The 18,257-nt window shown below is 50.9% G+C and overlaps 1 protein-coding gene across 2 annotated transcripts in view; it reads left to right on the top strand.

Annotated features, from left to right (window-relative positions):
- CPNE2 (copine 2) overlaps positions 1–18,257 on the top strand; it is a 57,391-nt gene that overhangs the window by 24,176 nt on the left and 14,958 nt on the right. For both annotated transcript variants that reach the window (XM_074840245.1, XM_074840244.1), the window contains exons 4-10: positions 2,879–2,953; positions 6,258–6,329; positions 10,457–10,540; positions 13,895–13,984; positions 14,216–14,314; positions 16,372–16,458; positions 17,258–17,317. In XM_074840245.1, coding sequence (XP_074696346.1) covers positions 2,879–2,953; positions 6,258–6,329; positions 10,457–10,540; positions 13,895–13,984; positions 14,216–14,314; positions 16,372–16,458; positions 17,258–17,317 — 567 coding nt within the window. The remainder of the gene's footprint in view (positions 1–2,878; positions 2,954–6,257; positions 6,330–10,456; positions 10,541–13,894; positions 13,985–14,215; positions 14,315–16,371; positions 16,459–17,257; positions 17,318–18,257) is intronic.

The raw sequence follows: 18,257 nt of genomic DNA, 5'->3' as shown, positions 1-18,257 counted from the left end.
GTCCACTGCCGTTGTGTAGCAAATCATCTCTTCTGCTTTAGCGTGCTGGTGCAAGAATGTGTCTTCTGCTCTTCCTGTGGAAAAGCTTTCAGGACACAATGCAATTTATAAGCCTTTGGAAGGTTTTGCATTCATGAGTCCAGACCCTGTTAGAAGCTGGCAGCTACATTCTCCAAATGTCTTTGTTGTCTGAGCTTGCTCTGACTCAGAGGCAGGGAATGAGGGGGATTTTTTTCTGTCCTTTTGCAGCATCCAGCAACTTGGGGCTGGTGTGTTACCTGGCACAAGTGCAGAGGCTGGGAGAAACTGTCTCTGTTGTGCTTGGTGCTGGGAACCGGGAGGAAGGAGACACGTAATCGGTGGGTCGGTGTGGACAGCCAACCCAGGGTGTTCAGGGAGGATCATGAACGTGATTGCTTTATTACACAGACTGCAGTATGGCACGGGGGCTGAGTGACCTTACCATTGCCAACTCAAGAGCTTGATGTGTTAGAAGAGCACTGACATTTACAGCATTTGAGGTTTAATGTCTGGATTTTTGGAAGTGCTCTGTGATGACCTAATTCTGCTCCTGCAGAAGTTAAGAGACAGTGCAGGCAACAGTCCAGGCTGGTGGTTAGTGATTTAGACCAAACCTGTCCTTTTCTGTCAGTTCTCCTGTTGCCACCTCTGGTGCGGGACAGTTCAGCAATGCTTGTTGTGAGGGTCATGGTCTTGGTGGAAGCTGCAAGCAGAGAATTTATGGACATGAAGAAACAGAGCTGAAACCTTGCTATTCCTAAAGGTGGCTCTGCAGAAGTCCACGGCTCTGCAGGCTCATGACAGAGAGGAACATTATCTGTATGTGCTGGGGACCAAAGTGGAAGAGTCTGACCTATTTTTTCCTGCTTATTGGGTCACCCAGACCAGCTCAACCCTTTCTGGTGCTTTGAAAGGTGATTAGCTCAGAGCATGAGACTCGACAGGCCATCCTGTGGTTGTGGTAATAGTGGGGATAGGCAACTGTTGGCAGGTCTCACATCCAAGGTGCTTGCTCAGAACAGTTGATGGTTTAGCCATGGTGGCTGATGGGCATGACTAAACTGTCTACTGTGCCTTTAGGCACAGCTGGTGGTCTTAGTCCATCAGAAAGAAATGAGAGCTCTGAACTTCTGTAATGTCATGCAAGTATTTACACTCTGCAAGAGAATTTGGCTTATGTGTGTGCCCAGTTCTTCAGGAGTTTCTTGTAGCGGTTCCCATGTGAGCTTCTTGGTGATCTTTAGTCCACAAGACACCAGCCTGGAATGGAAGGACCTTCTCATTTTCTCTCTTTTCCTGAAATTCTCTGTTAGCCTCCTCTCCCTGTGGCCAGTGTGGTCTTGCAGCACAGCCCAGTCATGGGGCAGAGGTGGACTGGAGGGGTAGCACATGCGCAAGGGTGCCTGGTGAGGAGAGGGGTGAAACAGGGTGGACAGGTGCTTGTGGGTTCAGCCACCCTGCTGTGGGTTTTCTGATGGCTGGATCTGGTCTGGTGATATGTTTTCACAAGCCTGCCCTGTTTTGAGGCATGAGCAGCTCTTAAAAGGGAAGGGGAGCAGCTGTGGGCAAGCAACAACCACACAGCGAGCATCTGACTTTTCAATTATGAGTTTGCATTGGAGCTCTGTCAGATTAGCCAGATTGCTTTATTGCAGCTAATTAGGTCTGTGGTAAGATTTAAGAGGATGGTTGGATCATTCACAGGCCTGTAATGACCTCTGCAGCCAAATGAAATGTAACAGGGATCAAGTTGCAGGCTGGAGGGTGTCCGTGGTTTCTGCTCACTAGGGTTGAGATTTCACCTGTACAGAGTGTGGCACAAACATCTAATTACTCTGACTGGTGATTCCTATGCATTTATGGATCAAAAGCACCAGGACATGGCTAGCTAGCCACACTGGGAAAAGGTTTTTGCCTTGAAATTGCAAGAAGAGGGAGAAGAACATTTCTGGGGAGCGATGGGAGAAATCCAGGTGTGACTGGATCACCTGGATGGCAGGAGCAACAAGTTAAGCCATTTCATTATGTGTTTTTTTTTTTTTAATTAACGTTATTATTTTCTGACCATGTGATGTAGGACCAAGGGTGGAAGCAGAAGGATGGATGGGACTGCACTTTTTAAACCGCAATCCCTAGGTCTTGAAGGAGTGCCCAGTAGGTGCGGGAGCAGAGCACAGATAGTTCCAGCAGGTTGCTGGACCCCCCTGTGGGGGTCTGCGCCTCGTGGGGAAAACTTACAGGATCCTCAGGTCTGAAGGTGACCGAAACTCAGTGATCTGGGAAAAATCTCAAGAGGTTTAATTCAGCTCCCAGATCATCCTGTCTGGCCTCTTACAAGCCCGAATTGAAGGGGAGGGCATGGCTTTGGGGGTTCTGACCCCTGTGCAGGGAGTCCAGAACGATGCTGGGGCAGAGCACCCGGCTTGTAATCAGGATTCACCCATGGGAACGTGGCCTGAAAGCAAGTTGCTGGCAGGGTTCATGTTAGAAGTATTTAAAATGGGGTTCGAAAGGTTCAGCTGTGATTTCGCCGCAAACAAATCACGTAGCACCGGCTGTGTGGGGTCCCACGGACCTCCTCCACACACAGAGCTGGTCCCTGGGTTCAACGGGAGGTGATGCTTCAGCCTCTTGTGCTGCCGCTGCTCTTCACCTTTCAGCTGCTGCCCTGCACCCCACAGACTCGGGTGACAGTGGTTGTGTTCATGGTATCACGGTCATCCCTGAATATGATGTCTTTCTTCTCCTGTTGTGAATGCTTAATCTGAATTAACTAACATGAGCAATGATCAGTTGCTTATGAGTCTGCTTTTGATCACTTGTACAATCATGACTTTATTTTCTTTGGCTTCTCTAGATCGTCTCCAGCAAGAAAATAACAAGGACCCTTCTTCTGGGGAACGGCAAGCCAGCTGGGAAAGGGATGATAACGGTATGGTTATTCCTTTACGTTCTCTACTGAGTGTGTAAAGGCAGATAATAACCCAGGGGCGATGCAGGGCACTCACCTGGGGTCCAGGAGACTGGGGTTTAGCTCATGAACATTTTTGCCTTTACCTCCCATTTTCCTGCCCACTTTGGTCTGTTTGGAGGACAGTTTATTTGGGGCAGGGACCATCTTGCCCTCTGTCTGCCTTGTGTCCAGAGGTGTGAGTCTTCAACCTCAGCTTTGGTCTCGGAAATAAGAAAAACCTCAATCTAGAGAAGTACGAAGTAAATCTATGCTGCTGTTGTTTGTTATCTGGTACAACATGCCTGCTCAGCCCTCCCTGGAGCAGCGGGAGGTAAGAGGTCTGATTCCTTTGCTGGCGTTGGGTGGTTTTATTTGTAGGAAGAGGATGGGAGCTATGCCATAGCAACAACTCTCATAGCAACAGCCGCTGCTCCCAATGCAGACCCCTTTGGGCAGTGGCCTTCCTGCTGTGGATCTATTTAGTGATGGATTTTTTTAAAAAGAAAAGACTAAATTTAGGTATGTTTCCCTCCTGCCACATCTCCCATCTTTTTTTGGATCTCGTCTGTATTATGGGTTTTGTGAGGTGCACAGATGGGCCACAAACGTGTGGAAGAAAAGGCCAACGAGGAGTTAAACCTCCACCAGATTTAAAAGCACTGGAAGGGTTTAAAAGCAGTTTAAAAGTGGAGGACCTGCCTGCTGCAAGGGCATCTCCATTGCTGTTTGCTCTAGAGGCTGGAAAGATGCTGCCAGCTTTCTCTCTTAATTGCTGCCGTTAGTCTTTAAATGCCAGAGGAAAAGCTGCAGTGGAGTTCACAAGCGGTGCCTGATGCTGTGTGCTGACCCTGAGGAGTGGGCTCTCAACACCCCGACGCTTGGGTGGGAACCAGATGAAAAATTTCCAGTCAAGTTAAAAAGTTACATGCTTTAAAAAGAAGAAGGTCCTGATCTGTCACTAACGTGTCATTAGAAATGAAAGAATCCGAGATGTCTGCTTCGTTTGGTATCATTGATACAATTTTCTGATCTATTTGGTTTTTTGCCGTGGCTTGGTGCTGACAAGAGGATCACGTGTGGTGGGCGCCTTTCCTCGCTGCTTGGCGCAGTGCTGGAGCGTGGACACCAAGAAAGGAGCAGGCTTTTGCTTTGGACTCACTCAGATAAAACATGGAGCTTGGAGCCAAACCCTGCCTTCCTCACTCCCATCCCCTTCCATTTTGTCAAAGGATCCTTTTTCTTAACTGAGGTGCCAGAGCAGGGAACGCAACAGAAGTAAGGCTGGACGGGATCATGTGGGGGTCCCTAGGTTTGAAGAGACGGAGAAAATCTCAAAGTGAGCCACTGTTTGTAGAAATCAATCCTGATTTTCCACATGCCTCTGCCGGACACAGCGGTGGAGATTTTATTGTCCGTGGTGGCCAAGAGAAGATGCTACCAGCAGCCTGGCACAAGGCTGTACCTGCCTTGTCTGCACAGTCTGGCTTTTACGTAGCCTCCAGTGAGCTCTAAAATGCTAGACACCAACTGGGGGGATCAGCAAAGGGCAAATTTCATCCGCTTCCCTACAGCTCCTCTTCCTCATGCTGGTTTTGGTGACCATGCGTGCCCACCGAGGACCAGGTGGGAGAGAAGACTGATGCCGTGGCTTTGCAATAGGGAACTTCTGACTTCACGGCGATGCGGGGCAGAGGGGAGAATTTGGTTTTGCACGGAGTGGCCACATCGCTCTGTGGACCAAAGAGCAGTGTCCTCCAAGGAAAGGCTGGGAGGTTGTTGGGGAGCTGCGGCTCGTCCCCTCACCCAGCTGCCCAGGCAGATTCAAAAGCTGCATCTCTGCCTCCTTGTCTCTGCAACCTCCCCGGCTCTCCTAAGTGCCAATAACCCTCTGATTGCTCATTCTGCAGAAAATTGTCCCCTTGATTTCTGCAAGTTTTTCTAAAAGCCTTGCTGTAATTATGCTGTGTATCTCCAGTGAGGGATAGCCTCCTTGTGAGAGCCAGTGCTTGGGAGCACCGTGCGCAGGGAAAATGTTCACGCCACGCTCCCGGCCTCGCTGGTGCCCGCTCCCGCCCGGGGAGGATGCTGCGGCGGGGGGTGCCGGGGGATGGCTCAGCCGGCCCCAGGGAGCAGAGGAGGGGGAGGTGGGGAGCAGATGCTTGGGAAGGACACAGCCTTGAGGAAAAAAAGACAAGTGATTCAGAAAACGGCTGGTAACAGAAGTGAATAAATGTGTTTTTTTGTTGTAAACATTCCCTTTCTTAAAATACCAAGAGACTCATTAGACCATGTTCCAGACAAAACCAGCCCACTGGTGGTTGGCAACTGAAGCCCTTCTGGAACATATGTGAATAAAGTCTTAAACTAAGTGATCTGGGCTGCACTCCGACCTGCTGTTGCTCCTCAGCAGCAATAGTGGAGTTTTCATCCTTGGGGCCATCTCGACAGGTGATTGTGCAGAGACGTGGCTCGAGTCCTTGGTGCCACTGGCATCTCCCTGAAGGGATGGTCCAGCTGCTTTTTGCTGTGCCCAGCCTGGGACATGGAGGATGAGGTGTCACATCTTGCTGGCAAGGAGTTTTATGGCTTCTCCTTCCTCTTGGCTTGGTCCTTGGAGGCTTTTCCAGGTCCTGAATGAGCCCTGGTGCAGAAAAGCCACGTGAGACCAGCTCAGATGTGACACCCAAGAAAGAGGATGAGTTTGTTCCCAGAAGCTTCATTGTAGATCTGATGGCATGGGGAAAGGAGGCTGCTCGGGGTGTCCTGGCACCTTGTTCTCCCTTCAGGTTGTCCATTCAAGAGGTTTCATCATAGCTGTTGACTCCCAGTCCTGCAAATGAACGTGTTTCATGTGGACTCAGCCCCAACAATGAGGCTGTGGAGCTCGGTGGATATCATGGGGCTGCAGCACCAGCATCGTAGATGGTAGCCTCCAAAAAAAACGGATCCTGTTTTGGTTTAAAGCTGGTGTGTCACTGCCTCTGTGCAGGAAAAATGACAGTACCCATCCAGGAGAAGTTTGGGCTTTTTCTCCATCCTTCTCCATTCCAGGGAGAAGCTGCGAGGTAGGCTTTGGTCCCAAATTGATCTGCAAAGGTAAAATCAGTTTAATTCCTCAGTAGTGAAATACTGTGTGCATTATGTCTTAGCTGGGAAATGCAGCTTTGCAGAAGTTGTGCAGGTATCTTCAGAGTGTGTGTCCTCAGGGTCTGGATTCTCCTCTGGCTTGGTGTTCACTTTCTTTTTGTGCTGAAAATGAATGCAGCCTTCCCTTGTCTTTCAGATAGCTGCCCAAGAGCTCTCGGATAACAGGGTGATTACTCTGAGCATGGCTGGAAGAAAACTGGATAAAAAGGTGAGTGGGGTTGTGTCTGGGGATGCGGTGTTAAACTGTCCTTCCTAGGCTAAAGGGTCTAAAGAAATCTCTGCTTGTGCATATAGCAGGGACAGAAAATAGTCCTACTGGAGAAAGCATTAGGATGAGACTGGAGGGGTTCAAGTTCTGGCCATGCCACTGGCTGCTGGGTATGCCCATGCCTCAGTTTCCCTGTTGTCATGGTATTGCTTTCTTCATCACACGTGTTGAGATGGAAGGATTATGTGTGGCACAGGGTCTGTGTGCTATCACATCTTAAAGGCAGCAGATTTACTACTTCAGTGTTTGGAAGTGTCTCCTGATGGAGTTTTGATGCCCCTTGAACCTGTGCCTCAGAAGTGCTGAGACCTTCTGGCTTGTTGCCTCTGGAAATGGAGTGAACATCTGCTTGTGTATTAAACAATAGGGCCCGTCTTTTCCAAGGAAGAAGGGTTGACCTCACGGAGGCAGGTAATGAATGAGTTTTGCTTTGGGTATGATACGTAGGAAACCATGAGCCTTTCTGAGCAAAGCCATTTGACCTTATTTACCTGGCAACCAGCGCTATTTCTCTTAAACCAGTGCTGTTGCTAAGCGATTGATGGGAATATTATTTTTTCCTTCTTCCTAGTCTCTCCAGAGCTTGTGTTATTGGCAGGATGGCCCTCAGTTTTCAAACCAGGGTAAAGCAAGCATCCAGGCAGAAGGGTATTTGCTGAGGCAGAAGATGTGGTTTCTCCAGTCCCGTTGTCCAAACTGGATGGATGCCTGGTTTATCCAAGTGTTTTTCCCACCTGTTGGGAATGGTTGTTTTCTCGCCTTCCTGCTTGCCCTGCCTAGTGCAAGGAGCCAAATGCCCCTGTTAAGAAATCCCCAAATAACTCCACTTCATAAATGGGCTGGAAGATGTCCTTGAGCTGGTGGCTTCCTCTGAGACATGGCCAAGGGTCAACCCCATGCCTGTCAATGAGGACATCCCTAATGCAACAGTTTTCTTCCAGCGCCCCAAGAAAAAGCCTTGCAAAGCAAGGGATGGGATTTCACAGCAGTCTTGGTGTCCGTCCTTTGTGCTTCAGCATCCCTTTTGCAGCTGTGGCCATTGTGAAGAGCAGGGCCAAGGACCTGGGTGCTCCTTGCAGCGCTGGTACCTCAGGCATGCATCCACTTGTTGTGTCAGCAACTTCACTGGTGGCATCACTTGCTCCATGGGCACGAGTTGCCTTTCTAATCTGGTTTGCAACCAAGTTCCTCTACCAGGTTATGCAAAGGTGACATCTTTTGATATTCTTCAACTAGGCCATGATATCTGTGGGTCTGCTGCCCTTCAGACCCACGGTCAAGGTACGGAAATTCAGCATCTACCTGGTTACACTGGGATAAGAACTGTGAATAATCCCATTCTTTCTGGGTCACCCTCAATATGTGTCAGCAGAAAGTGCCTTCCTCAGTGACCGCCTGCCATCACCAAGAGCTGATGAGGTTTCTTTGCTGATTCCCATAACACAGCGCAGCGTTGCAGTGCTCAAAGTCCTGCTCGTGGGCAGAGGATGTTCAGGTCACTTCACACAAATTAAAACGGTCTCTGAACAAGGAAATTGGATGAAACACAATATTTTGGGGCCATTATTAGTCATGGGTGAAATGCAACCATGGGAGCTGGGTAAAACTTGTTTAAGCTTAGGAAAGACAGTGGAGAAGTGGCTAAGCAGAAAACCACAGGGGTAATGCTGCAGCCTGGGGGGGTGACACCCTCCTGCACCATGCAGCATGTATCTGGGGAGCACAGCCAGAGGCTTGGACATCATGTGAAGGGATGAGATCTCACTGGATTTCATGGTGGGGCCATGGGATCATCTTGCTGCACATGCCGAGCCGAAGCGGCGAGCATCCCTTACCAGCAGCTGTGCCACAAACCCAACCTGGAGCCATGTTCAGCCCCAGGCAGCTCTTCTGCCATGACCACCCTGAGGCTGGGACCTCTCTCAGGCTGTGGGCAGGTCCTTCTCCCCATCACATGTCCATGGTTTCTCCACCCGCAGCTCACTACCTTGCTTTAAATGCTGAAGCTACGCAGAGGGAGCATGTCAGCAGCAGAACCAGCCTGAGGCTCTTGTACCTCATGTCAGGTCAGCTCTTAGGAGAGTTGTTTTAAGAAAAAACATCTTGCAGAAGAGGAGGTGTTTTCACCTGGGACCAGCCCTGGTGAACTTGGCCCCAGAGCCATGTGTGCCACCACAGCTGTGGGGACGGCAGGAGGGCAGCGATGCTTCGACACGGCTGGGGGAGAGCAAGCACAGCGAGCCAGGATTGGTGCTGGAAGCTGTGCTTTGGGGAGCTGCCTCTGGAAAGTGCCACCTCCGCCCTCCTTGTCCATGATGTGCAAGGATCAGTTTGGATGATTTAGATTCTTGGACCAGTTTGCAGATTGATCTGCTCTGCTGAGCTCCTTTGGTTGCTCTGTCTCCGTCTCCCGCCAGGCTTGCAGGGGTGAGATGTTTGTGGTTTTGACATTTTAAAATAGCAGCCCACAATCCTGTGGCCTGGAGGCATCTCCCACCCTTCTCTGAATGGAGCAAGGCTGACCAGACTGGCAAACCAGGCTGCTCTGCATGGGTTGGCAGCAGACATCCTTCAAAGCTCCCTGCTCTCCTCTGAGCCGCTGCCGCCACCAGCCCACGCTGGGTTGGCACTGATGAAACCACGTTGGGTTGCAGGTTAAGCCGGCATAGGCAGGGTCAGGTACCCACCGCTGGTTCTTTGATCCATCAGTGAGGCTTGAAAGTGCCAAGTCCAGGCTGTGGGTGAGCAGGATCAGAGCTGTGCCATAACTGTAACCCTGCAGAAAGAATGGCTTGGTTTTCTCCCCTAGAAACACGTGAAAAAGGGCAGGAGAAAAATAGCCTTATCTCACCAGAGAGCATCCCTGTGAGCCTTTATGGTCTGCTCTTCTGGTAGAAGAATTTTGACTGAAGCAGGTTATAGTTGCTCCAAGCCAAAACACTTTGCAGTGATTTACTTTTCTGGCTGGCCTTGGAAACAGGATTTGAACAGAAATGTTAAGGCGTTTTCTGCTGGGGCATCACTAGAGCCCGTGTCCGTCCATGCCACCACCTCCCAGGCTGGCTGTGGACAGGGACTCCTGGGGTGTCCATGCTTCCTCCTCCTCCATGAGAAGCCCCCTGCATCCCCACCCCATCAGTTGGAAGCCCAAAAAGCTCCTGTTTAAACCTGTAAGACGTTCCTCCAGCTCTTTGCAGGACTTAGGCACCCACCTCCCTCTGGGAGAAAAACCCAGCTGAAATGGCTTGAGTTCTCAGTTAATCATTTGGAATATTTTGGGCTTGATTTCTTGTTAGCCACTTCTTAGTTTTTCTGAACGGGAATGAAGTTCTGCTTAGAAATGTTGGAGTTTCCTTGTGTCGGTGCCACAAGTGCCACCCTCCTCTCTGGGCTATGGGTGCCCCAAAGTAGCCCCCGTGCAATAACCAGCAAGGATGCTTGTGTCTGTGTACATATTTCTCATACGCCAGCAGCCCTTTATTGGGGGAATATCTGAGGAGACGCTGGCAGGAAAGGCAGCACACACTGACTCAGGGCTGCGTATCTCGGAGGGTGTTGCATGATCTCTGTCAACACCAGGGCAGTTTGCTCCTTAAAGATTTCCTCTGCTCATGCTTTATGGCTGTGTGTAGGAGGGTGTTTTTTTTCCTTTTTCCCCCAAGACACTCGTGCACTTCATAATCCTGTTTTTCCTTTGAAGCTTTGGATGTTTTTCCAAGCCCAAAAGCAGCTGCCTCCCAGCTGGGGTTGTTTTCCGTGACATCTGCGTCCAGAGAGCTCGCTGGGTGGCAGGCACCCACCCGCAAATCCCACGGGTGCGTGCCAGGGTGCCGACTCGCCCGCCGTATCGGTGCCGAAACGCGGTGCGAACATCAAGGGGATTCGTGCGCCCAGGCCACAGAGGTGTGGCCCGTGGGGGCTGCCTGTTTGCCAGCGTGCTTGAGATGGTCTCCTGAGGACATGAGGGGGTCTGTAGGGTTGGCACTGCTGGGGAAAGGAGGTTTCTCTTGGACCGGCTGTCGCTGCTTGCAGAGCACTGTGTAACCCGCCCTGTTCTTCTCCCCCAGGACCTGTTTGGAAAGTCAGACCCCTTCTTGGAGTTTTATAAACCAGGTGACGATGGGAAGTGGATGCTGGTCCACAGAACAGAGGTGAGCATGGCTCTAACCTGAGCTGCTGAGACACCACCATCCTTACATCAGGTCCTCTTGCTCTTCATGGCATTATCGCATCAATCACCCATAAAGCAGGGTGGGATCCAGGGATTTCAGAACTTTACAGCTGCCTTCCTAGTGTCCAGCTGAGGCTGCTGGACTCCAGCAGATGAAGATTTACTGAGGCCAGCAAGGTCTTGAGATATTTTCAGTATTACACAGTACTGTATCTACCAAGCAGAGATGGAGGAGGCTGAGGGGAGACCTCATCGCCCTCTACAGCTACCTGAAAGGAGGGTGCAGAGAGGGGGGATGAGTCTCTTTAACCAAGTAATAAGCGATAGGACAAGAGGTAATGGCCTCAAATTGCTCCAGGGAAAGTTTAGACTGGATATTAGGAAGCATTTCTTCACAGAACGGGTAGTCAGGTGTTGGAATGGGCTGCCCAGGGAGGTGGTGGAGTCCCCATCCCTGGAGGGGTTTAAGAGTTGGGTTGACTCAGCGCTGAGGGATCTGGTGGAGTTGGAAACTGTCAGTGTTAGGTCAATGGTTGGACTGGAGGAGCTTCAAGGTCTTTTCCAACCTAGACGGTTCTGTGATTCTGTGATTCTGTCTTCTAACCTGTGGTAACCTCTAAGCTCAGTCTGAGCTTGGGCTGAGCCCTGGACCGTTTTCCCTCCACTTGCAGGAGCAGCAGGATGAGCTGTGACCTGGGGAGATGGTGGAGACAGGTGGTGAGAGGCAGCCCAGGGAACAGTAGTGGGGAAAGGTTAAAACGAGCTTTTGCTAGATCCTCAGCTATCCTGGGAGGATGCTCAGGCATCTCCAGCTTCCCTGCACAGCACTTGGACTTGTGTCCAACAGAGCTGGAGCCCTGGCTGAGAAGGCAGAGACCTGTACCAGCATCCCAGTGGGTACAGTCAGGGGCAACTGACCCTCCCCTGTCCCTCGTTTATACCCGCTGTGATATTTCAATCTGAGCTCCCTTCTAGTTATGTTGTCAAGCTGCTAAAGCAATGAATAAGAGGCACAGCACGGTCAGGGAGAAGCACGCCTGCAGGGGTGTTTGCTGGGAGAGGCAAAAGGCTGGCTTCTGATTTAAAACCAGGCTAATAATTACTTTTCAACAGCTTTTTTTCCCCCTCTTCAAAGCTTGTTTCATGGCTTTATTTTTTTTTTTTTGCATGTAGCTCCTGGCAGCTGGCAGAAAGAGGAGGGGGCAATAGCTGCAGGAGGGGCTCACAGCAACCCCTGTGTTGGAGGAGAAGAGTGCCATCACACCTCATCTCCCACCCCTCCTTTTCCCATCTCCATCTCACCCCCGTCTTTGTCTTGTCCCCTCAAGGCTTGGTTAAGGACCTCATTGTCCCACCGCAGAAAATTGCTTGACAAAATACAGTGTGAACTCACGCAGAAGAGGGTGGTATTTATTTACAAAGTCTCCCCATACGTTGGTTGTTACCACTGCTGTGAAAAGTCCGTGAGGATTTCCTTCACTCGCACACCCACGTGCACATGAGCACCAGGGATGTGTGTAACACCGTGTGTCCTGTGGTACCCGTAGGGGCCGTCTTTTTAACCCTAGCTCTGCTGTTTATTTTTTGGTGCTTTCCCACACACGTTTCTGTGCATATTTAATTCATACCAACCTTAGTATTTCTCTTCTGCGGGAGCAGGCTGGGACCTTGTTTGGTTGTTTCCTCCTCGTTTCGTGTGGGTAGCTGGGCTTTGACTCACCGAGACGTATTTCTCAGACGTGGGGATTTTGAGTGACCTGCAGCCCTTCCTCCTGGAAGAAGCGTGGGAATTGGGAGTGTGGCTGTGCACCAGCCGTTGCTGGGATCTCTATAAGCAGATCGGGTTTATGGGGAGCAGATGTTAATATTGATTTTTCCTCTGGTTTGCTGCCTGGTTCCTCCACTGTCCTGTCTCACTGGATAAGGGTCTAGCAAGGTTTTCTTCCAAGTAATGTGTGCTCCAACAGCCTCCTCCTTACCAGCCCTGAACGTATCCCTCTGCCCTCAGAGGAATCCCATACCAGGTGACCATCTTCGTTATTTGAGGCCTGATATGAAGAAATACGGTTCCCCGTTCTTGCAGTTTTTGGTGTGGGAATATAGCCAGTGCTCAGTCTGGTGCTGGCACTTCTCATGGCACCACAGAGGTGTCTGACAGGGAAGGATTAGTGCGCTCATTACAGCCTGTGAACGCCCAGCTGGGCACTGTGTGATGGAGGTGCCGCATCCTTCCCCCGCCCACCCTGGGGACCCGGCAGCTAGCAGCGTGCGGGCACCATCTCGGGGTGCGTGGGCTCCCCCTGCTCTTCCCAGCCTCCCGGAGGAGGTGTTTACAAATTCTTGACTAAACTGTGCTCGCAGTGTCAGGGTTTCCCCCGGTCTCACGCAAGAGCCTGTCTGTAAAACAAGATGCCTGTTGCAGGTCCTGTGTGGCTGTTTGCCCACGGCAGCAGCCACGGGCATCTTCCTCGCTGGGCTCTGCAGTTGCTGCTCCAGCTGCAGAAGTCCAAGGTCCTCCATGCCACATATCCCCCGCGTTTGCCTTGCACAGAGAAGGGTTAATCTGCTGCCTGTGTCTGACTTCCCTAATATTCACGTGAATCTCTCTTTGTGAGCACACCTTGGTGAAGGAGGGTCTTCACCTGCCCTGAAGGCATCTCTGACATATGCAGCATGTGCCTGCAGCCCGCTAGCCTTTGATTAGGTTTCCACCAAGCGATTGCATTCTCTCAGGAAATGTCAAAAAGCATCAATTATTTCTCCAGCTCAGGCAGCAGATGTTACGCAGATGAGGCAAGAATGCTGGACGTGTCCTGGGCTGTTTGGCTTTCCCGGCTGGTTGTGGCATCCCACTGCTCCGTCTTCTCAGTGGTCAGACCCCAGATAGGTGTAGGCAGTGCTGGGGGGGAGTAAATAATGAGTAGGGTTCAAGCAGTGGGATGCAGAGGGCATAAATATTAGCTGCTGGACTTGAAGTGATGGGGTAAGTGGTTGTGCCCACACTCCGGGCATGGTTGTGCCCGTGCTGCCCAGTCTGCTGCGGCTGTTTTCTCAAGCAGGCGTGCTGACTTGCCGCCAGAGGTGGATAGATCACCCAACGTAATGCAAACGAAGCTACTGTAACTCACATGTACTACTGCCTGAGAAGGGAGAGCCACTGTGACTAAGTTAAAGAGGCAGAACAAGGCTGAGATGGGGCTTTCTGCAGCTTGCCTGGCCTGCCCCGCTGAGAACCTGGTACAGAGTCGCTTTTGGCAATGTGTCCCCACTTTGTGCCAATCTCCCCCTGCAGATGTGCCCATTGTAAGGGCATCCCTCTGTTCCCACCCCCCAGGTGATCAAGTACACTCTGGACCCCGTCTGGAAGCCATTCACTGTGCCTTTGGTGTCACTGTGCGATGGAGACGTGGAGAAGATGATAAAGGTAACCAGGAGCCCTTGGCTTGTAGTGTGGTGGTCATTGATCATTAAACATCTAAAACCCCATGCTGGTTTATTATAAAAGACCAACCAACCAGACCAAATCAGAACCACCCCCAAAACAAAAAAACAAACTTGTTTGGGGTCTCCAACAGGAGAGGTTGGGAACTTCAGCGGGTGTCCTCGCAGAAGATAGTTACTGCATCTGAAGCTGGTTGTGCTTCTTCCACCATAGGTGATGTGCTACGACTACGACAGCGATGGGGGACATGACTTCATTGGGGAGTTTCAGACCTCGGTGGCCAGGATGTGCGAAGCCCAAGATGCCTTTCCAGTAAGTGCCAGCATGCTTTTGGGGAAGAATGAGGGAGGGGCTTCTCGGGGCTGGCGGTGGTTTTGGTACTTGCACTGAGATCCTCAACCTGTGCTGAGAAGAAGCCAAGTCCAGAGAAGAAGCCAAGTCCAACTTCCTTTCTCCTTCTACCCACACCGTGAGTGATCCAGGCCACGGTTGTAGCTAAAGCATATGAGCTAGAGAGAGGGCTAAGGCAGTCTTGGCTGAAAATCGGGCTCTGATGAGATGTCTGAGCAGCACCCATGATTTGGGGGGTGCCTTGTGGTTTTGGGGGCCAGAAGGGGAGGTGTGACATGCTGCTGGGCTGCATCTGCAACCGGGACAGCCTGTTCCCCAGGAATGCCAGGTCCCGTGCGACTCCACAGAGGTTTTGTGGCCAAAGGTGTCCCCGTCTTCCCCACAAAGTGCTGGCCAAAAGCCTTAGCAAATGCCACCTGATTGAAGGCATGTTGTGAAGACTCCTGGATAAGCAGGGCTTTTCACTGCTGTCATCGCTAGGATTATGAAACCAAGAGGAGGTCTTGGTTGAGACATAGAGGTGTGTAAAACACCATGTGTGGTGCAATGACAAAAGTTTTCTGGCTGGGGAAACTGAGGCACAAAGGCATGAAGTGTCCTATCTAGGACTGCGCAAGCTGATGGTGCCAGAGGCAGGCGTTGAGCTTGTTTTTCTACTGGAACTGCAGCCTACAGCCTAGCAATAAAATCATCTCTCCATTGGGCTCTGATTGCTGCTGGTTAGAAGAGAGTAAAACTCACCTTGCTGCATGCCTGTGCTGCTGTGCCCCTGTGTGTAACATGGGTCCACCTGGGGACGGGCTCTTTCTGCCTCTTCCCCTTGCTTGGCTTATCATGAAAGGTCGGGTGCCCTCCATTCCCTGGTAAAGCTGTTCCCCAGCTGATGCCACTCTGAGTGGAGCTGCTGTGAGCTCCAGGCAGAGGAAGGTGGCTCCGAAATCAAGCGGCCACTGTTCGCCACTGCTGCGCATCGCCCTTCAGCATCCCTTCTCCCTGGGGTGGCTCCTCGTGACCTGTGTCATCCTTTCGTGTGGCCACACTGATGAGGGGGTACAGAAGTGAGGACAGAGGTGGCACCACACACTGGCACGCTTGCAGGTTGGGAGCAGCCTGGCTCATTGCCATCTCCAGGGCCATCACTGGGCTGCCCTGAGCAGGTCCAGGGCTGTCACCAAATGATCTGAGCAGGTCGAGGACCATGACTGGGCTGCTCTGAGCAGGTCTGGGGCCATCACCAGGCTGGTCTGAGCAGGATGCTGGGGGAGGAGGCACAGACTGGCCACCACCATCCCATGTGGGGCCCATGTGTGAGCTACCCGCTGGTGGGTCTGGGCTGAACCATCTGTTTGGGTTTATTCAGAGTTAGGGGATTTTGTCAATAGATCTTGTATTTTTGATTTTGTTCAGTCAGAGAAATGCAACATTCATGTTCAGGAAGCTTAAGGATTTTAGTATTTAAAATTTTCCCATTTTTCTGCAGCTGGAAGAATGGACACAGCTTTCTCTCCGTGCTCCCCCTGCCCAGTCCTGCCCTCTCACCCAGACCAACCCACATGTAAACTTTCTTCTTTGACAAGAGTTTTTATTCAGTTTTAAATTAAAAAAAAAAAAAAAAAAGAAATGTCACAGCAATTTTCTGAATATTCAAGAGCCATTTTGCTTTCCCAGTGCTTCTGAGGAAAGGTGGTGGCCTGCCCTAATTATTCATGTGTTTGACAGTGCCATCCCGTTCGCCTCCATCCCATCCCGCAGACCCCTGTAGCCTCACTGGGATGTCTCAGCTGCCACGCACCAGGTCCTGGGTATGGTGAGAGACCCTGGAAAAAATAAGCAACCCATTCCCAAACAGGTCCTGTGCCTCCGTTTCCATCATTAAATACTAGTAGCTCGCTGTGATTCATCTATGTCTCTTCAGCACTGTGAAACACATGGAGGGAGGGCGCTTGCAGGATGTGGCCAGCGGTGGCATCTGCAGCCCAGCACTGCTCTCACACCGGTGTCTGTCTCATGTGTTACAGCTCGAGCTAGAGTGCATTAACCCCAAAAAGCAAAAGAAGAAAAAGAATTACAAGAACTCTGGGATCATCATTGTCAAGTCCTGCAAAGTGAGTACACTGTTGGGATGTTTCCTTCTGCTCCTGACCAAGCTCGGGCCTTCCTGAGCTCCACCCATCCCTTCTTCTGCCTCCAGAACCCTTGTGTTTCCAAGCACAGCACTGGTGAAGCATGAATAAAAGTGTGATTTCCCTTCTGATTGGGTTTCTCTCCACTTGGAGCATCTGAGGTACCATGTTGCTGGTGCCACCTCGTGCCTGGGTGGCTGCAGACCAAGGAGGAGGTGGTGTTCAACATGGGCAGCATCTGCGTGAAGCCCAGGCTGCAGGCACCTACCAACTGCTCGGTGTCTCCTTGGGAGCAAGGTTTGGGTGCGGGTGGGAGAGGTCTTTCTTCTGAGCTGGGGTGTTGGTGAAGTCCTCCCATCATATGGCAGCAGCAGAGCAAGGAAAGCACCAACATGGCTCTTCCTGCACCAGATCTGTGGGTGGTGTGAGACTGTTTTGGCCATGGGGAGAGGATCTTTCATTCAATTCACCATGATGAACACTTCCAGCTCTCAAGGATCCCTGTCCAGGCTTCCCACACCAGCTTTGGACCAACACGTGGCCCCGCTTGGCCCCATGTGACTCATGAAGCACCAAAACGCGGCTGTGGGAGACCCAAGCGATTCCTCCTATTGCTTTGCCACGTGGCTGAAGGTCCCTGAAGGCTCAAACTCACAGTGACCAGGGGCTTGGGCACTTTCCGTGTATTTTTTTTTTTTTTTGTTCTTCAATAAAATTGCTGAAATTGTGCAAATAAAATTGTGAAAATTGCTGAAACACTTTTTAACTGTTTTTCTTTCAGATCACCAGAGATTTCTCCTTCCTGGACTACATCCTGGGAGGCTGCCAGCTGATGTTTACTGTAAGGACTTTTGCTCCTCTTTGCCCAATAATAGTCACACATATGCAGTGGTCAAAACGGGAGGGAGGTTCTGTGTGAGATTCGGCACCAGCTTGGGTGGCTTTTCGTGGCAATGAGGAACTGCCCTGTTAAACCACATGGTTTGGGGGGTTTTGGGGGTTTGTTACTGTGATTCTCAGGTGCGTCCAATAACATGGAGGGAGCTGGCTAGGCTTTGGCTGAAAATCAAACTTGCACAAAGACCTTCTGACCCGTCACAAAATGTTACTGACTTCTCTCCCCATTGCAGGGTTTAACCACCCTCCAGTTTTTTAAGGAAGCTCTCCTTATTTTGAAGCCAGCTGAGAGGCTTTGGGCTGTTAATGAGATGGTTTTCTGCATTTTTACTGGCGTTTCCACCTTCTTTCAAGCTGGACTACAGCTTGTCAGGAGTAACTAATCAAGGGCATTACAACCCCGAGTGAAACTGCCACAATACAGAAGCAGAATTTTCAATTTCTGCAAACTTTTCTGGTGCAGTATCCGGAGAGCTGCGGGCACTCACAGTATTTCAGTTTGTATTTTGTTGTTTCATCTAAAAACATGATGGGGGGAGAGTAGGAGGAGGAGGAAGAGTTGCCATAGGAACAGGAGCGATTGGGAGAGCTTTTTGTGTGCTGTTCTATGTGCTAAGGAAGGTCTTGGTGCTGGAGAGCAGATAGAAGAGAAAATCATTAAGTTTATTGGTAGCACGGAGCTCTTGTGTGAATTAGGCTCGAATGCAGAAATCTCCCCTCCATCCCCCATCTAAACATCTGCTGGTTACTGGAGGGTTTCTCCCCCTCCTGAGGCATTTCCAAAAACCTGGGTGGGTTTTGCAATGGGTGCAACACTGCAGAAATGCCTGAGCGGGTTGGAGGACACTGCCATGGACACCCCTGCAATTTGGAAAGGTCACTGG

The sequence above is a fragment of the Strix aluco genome, chromosome 14, assembly GCF_031877795.1.
Source record: "Strix aluco isolate bStrAlu1 chromosome 14, bStrAlu1.hap1, whole genome shotgun sequence".
Taxonomy (NCBI): domain Eukaryota; kingdom Metazoa; phylum Chordata; class Aves; order Strigiformes; family Strigidae; genus Strix; species Strix aluco.
The sequence above is the reverse complement of the archived record's forward strand: the minus strand, read 5'-3'. Positions and strand labels throughout refer to the sequence as shown.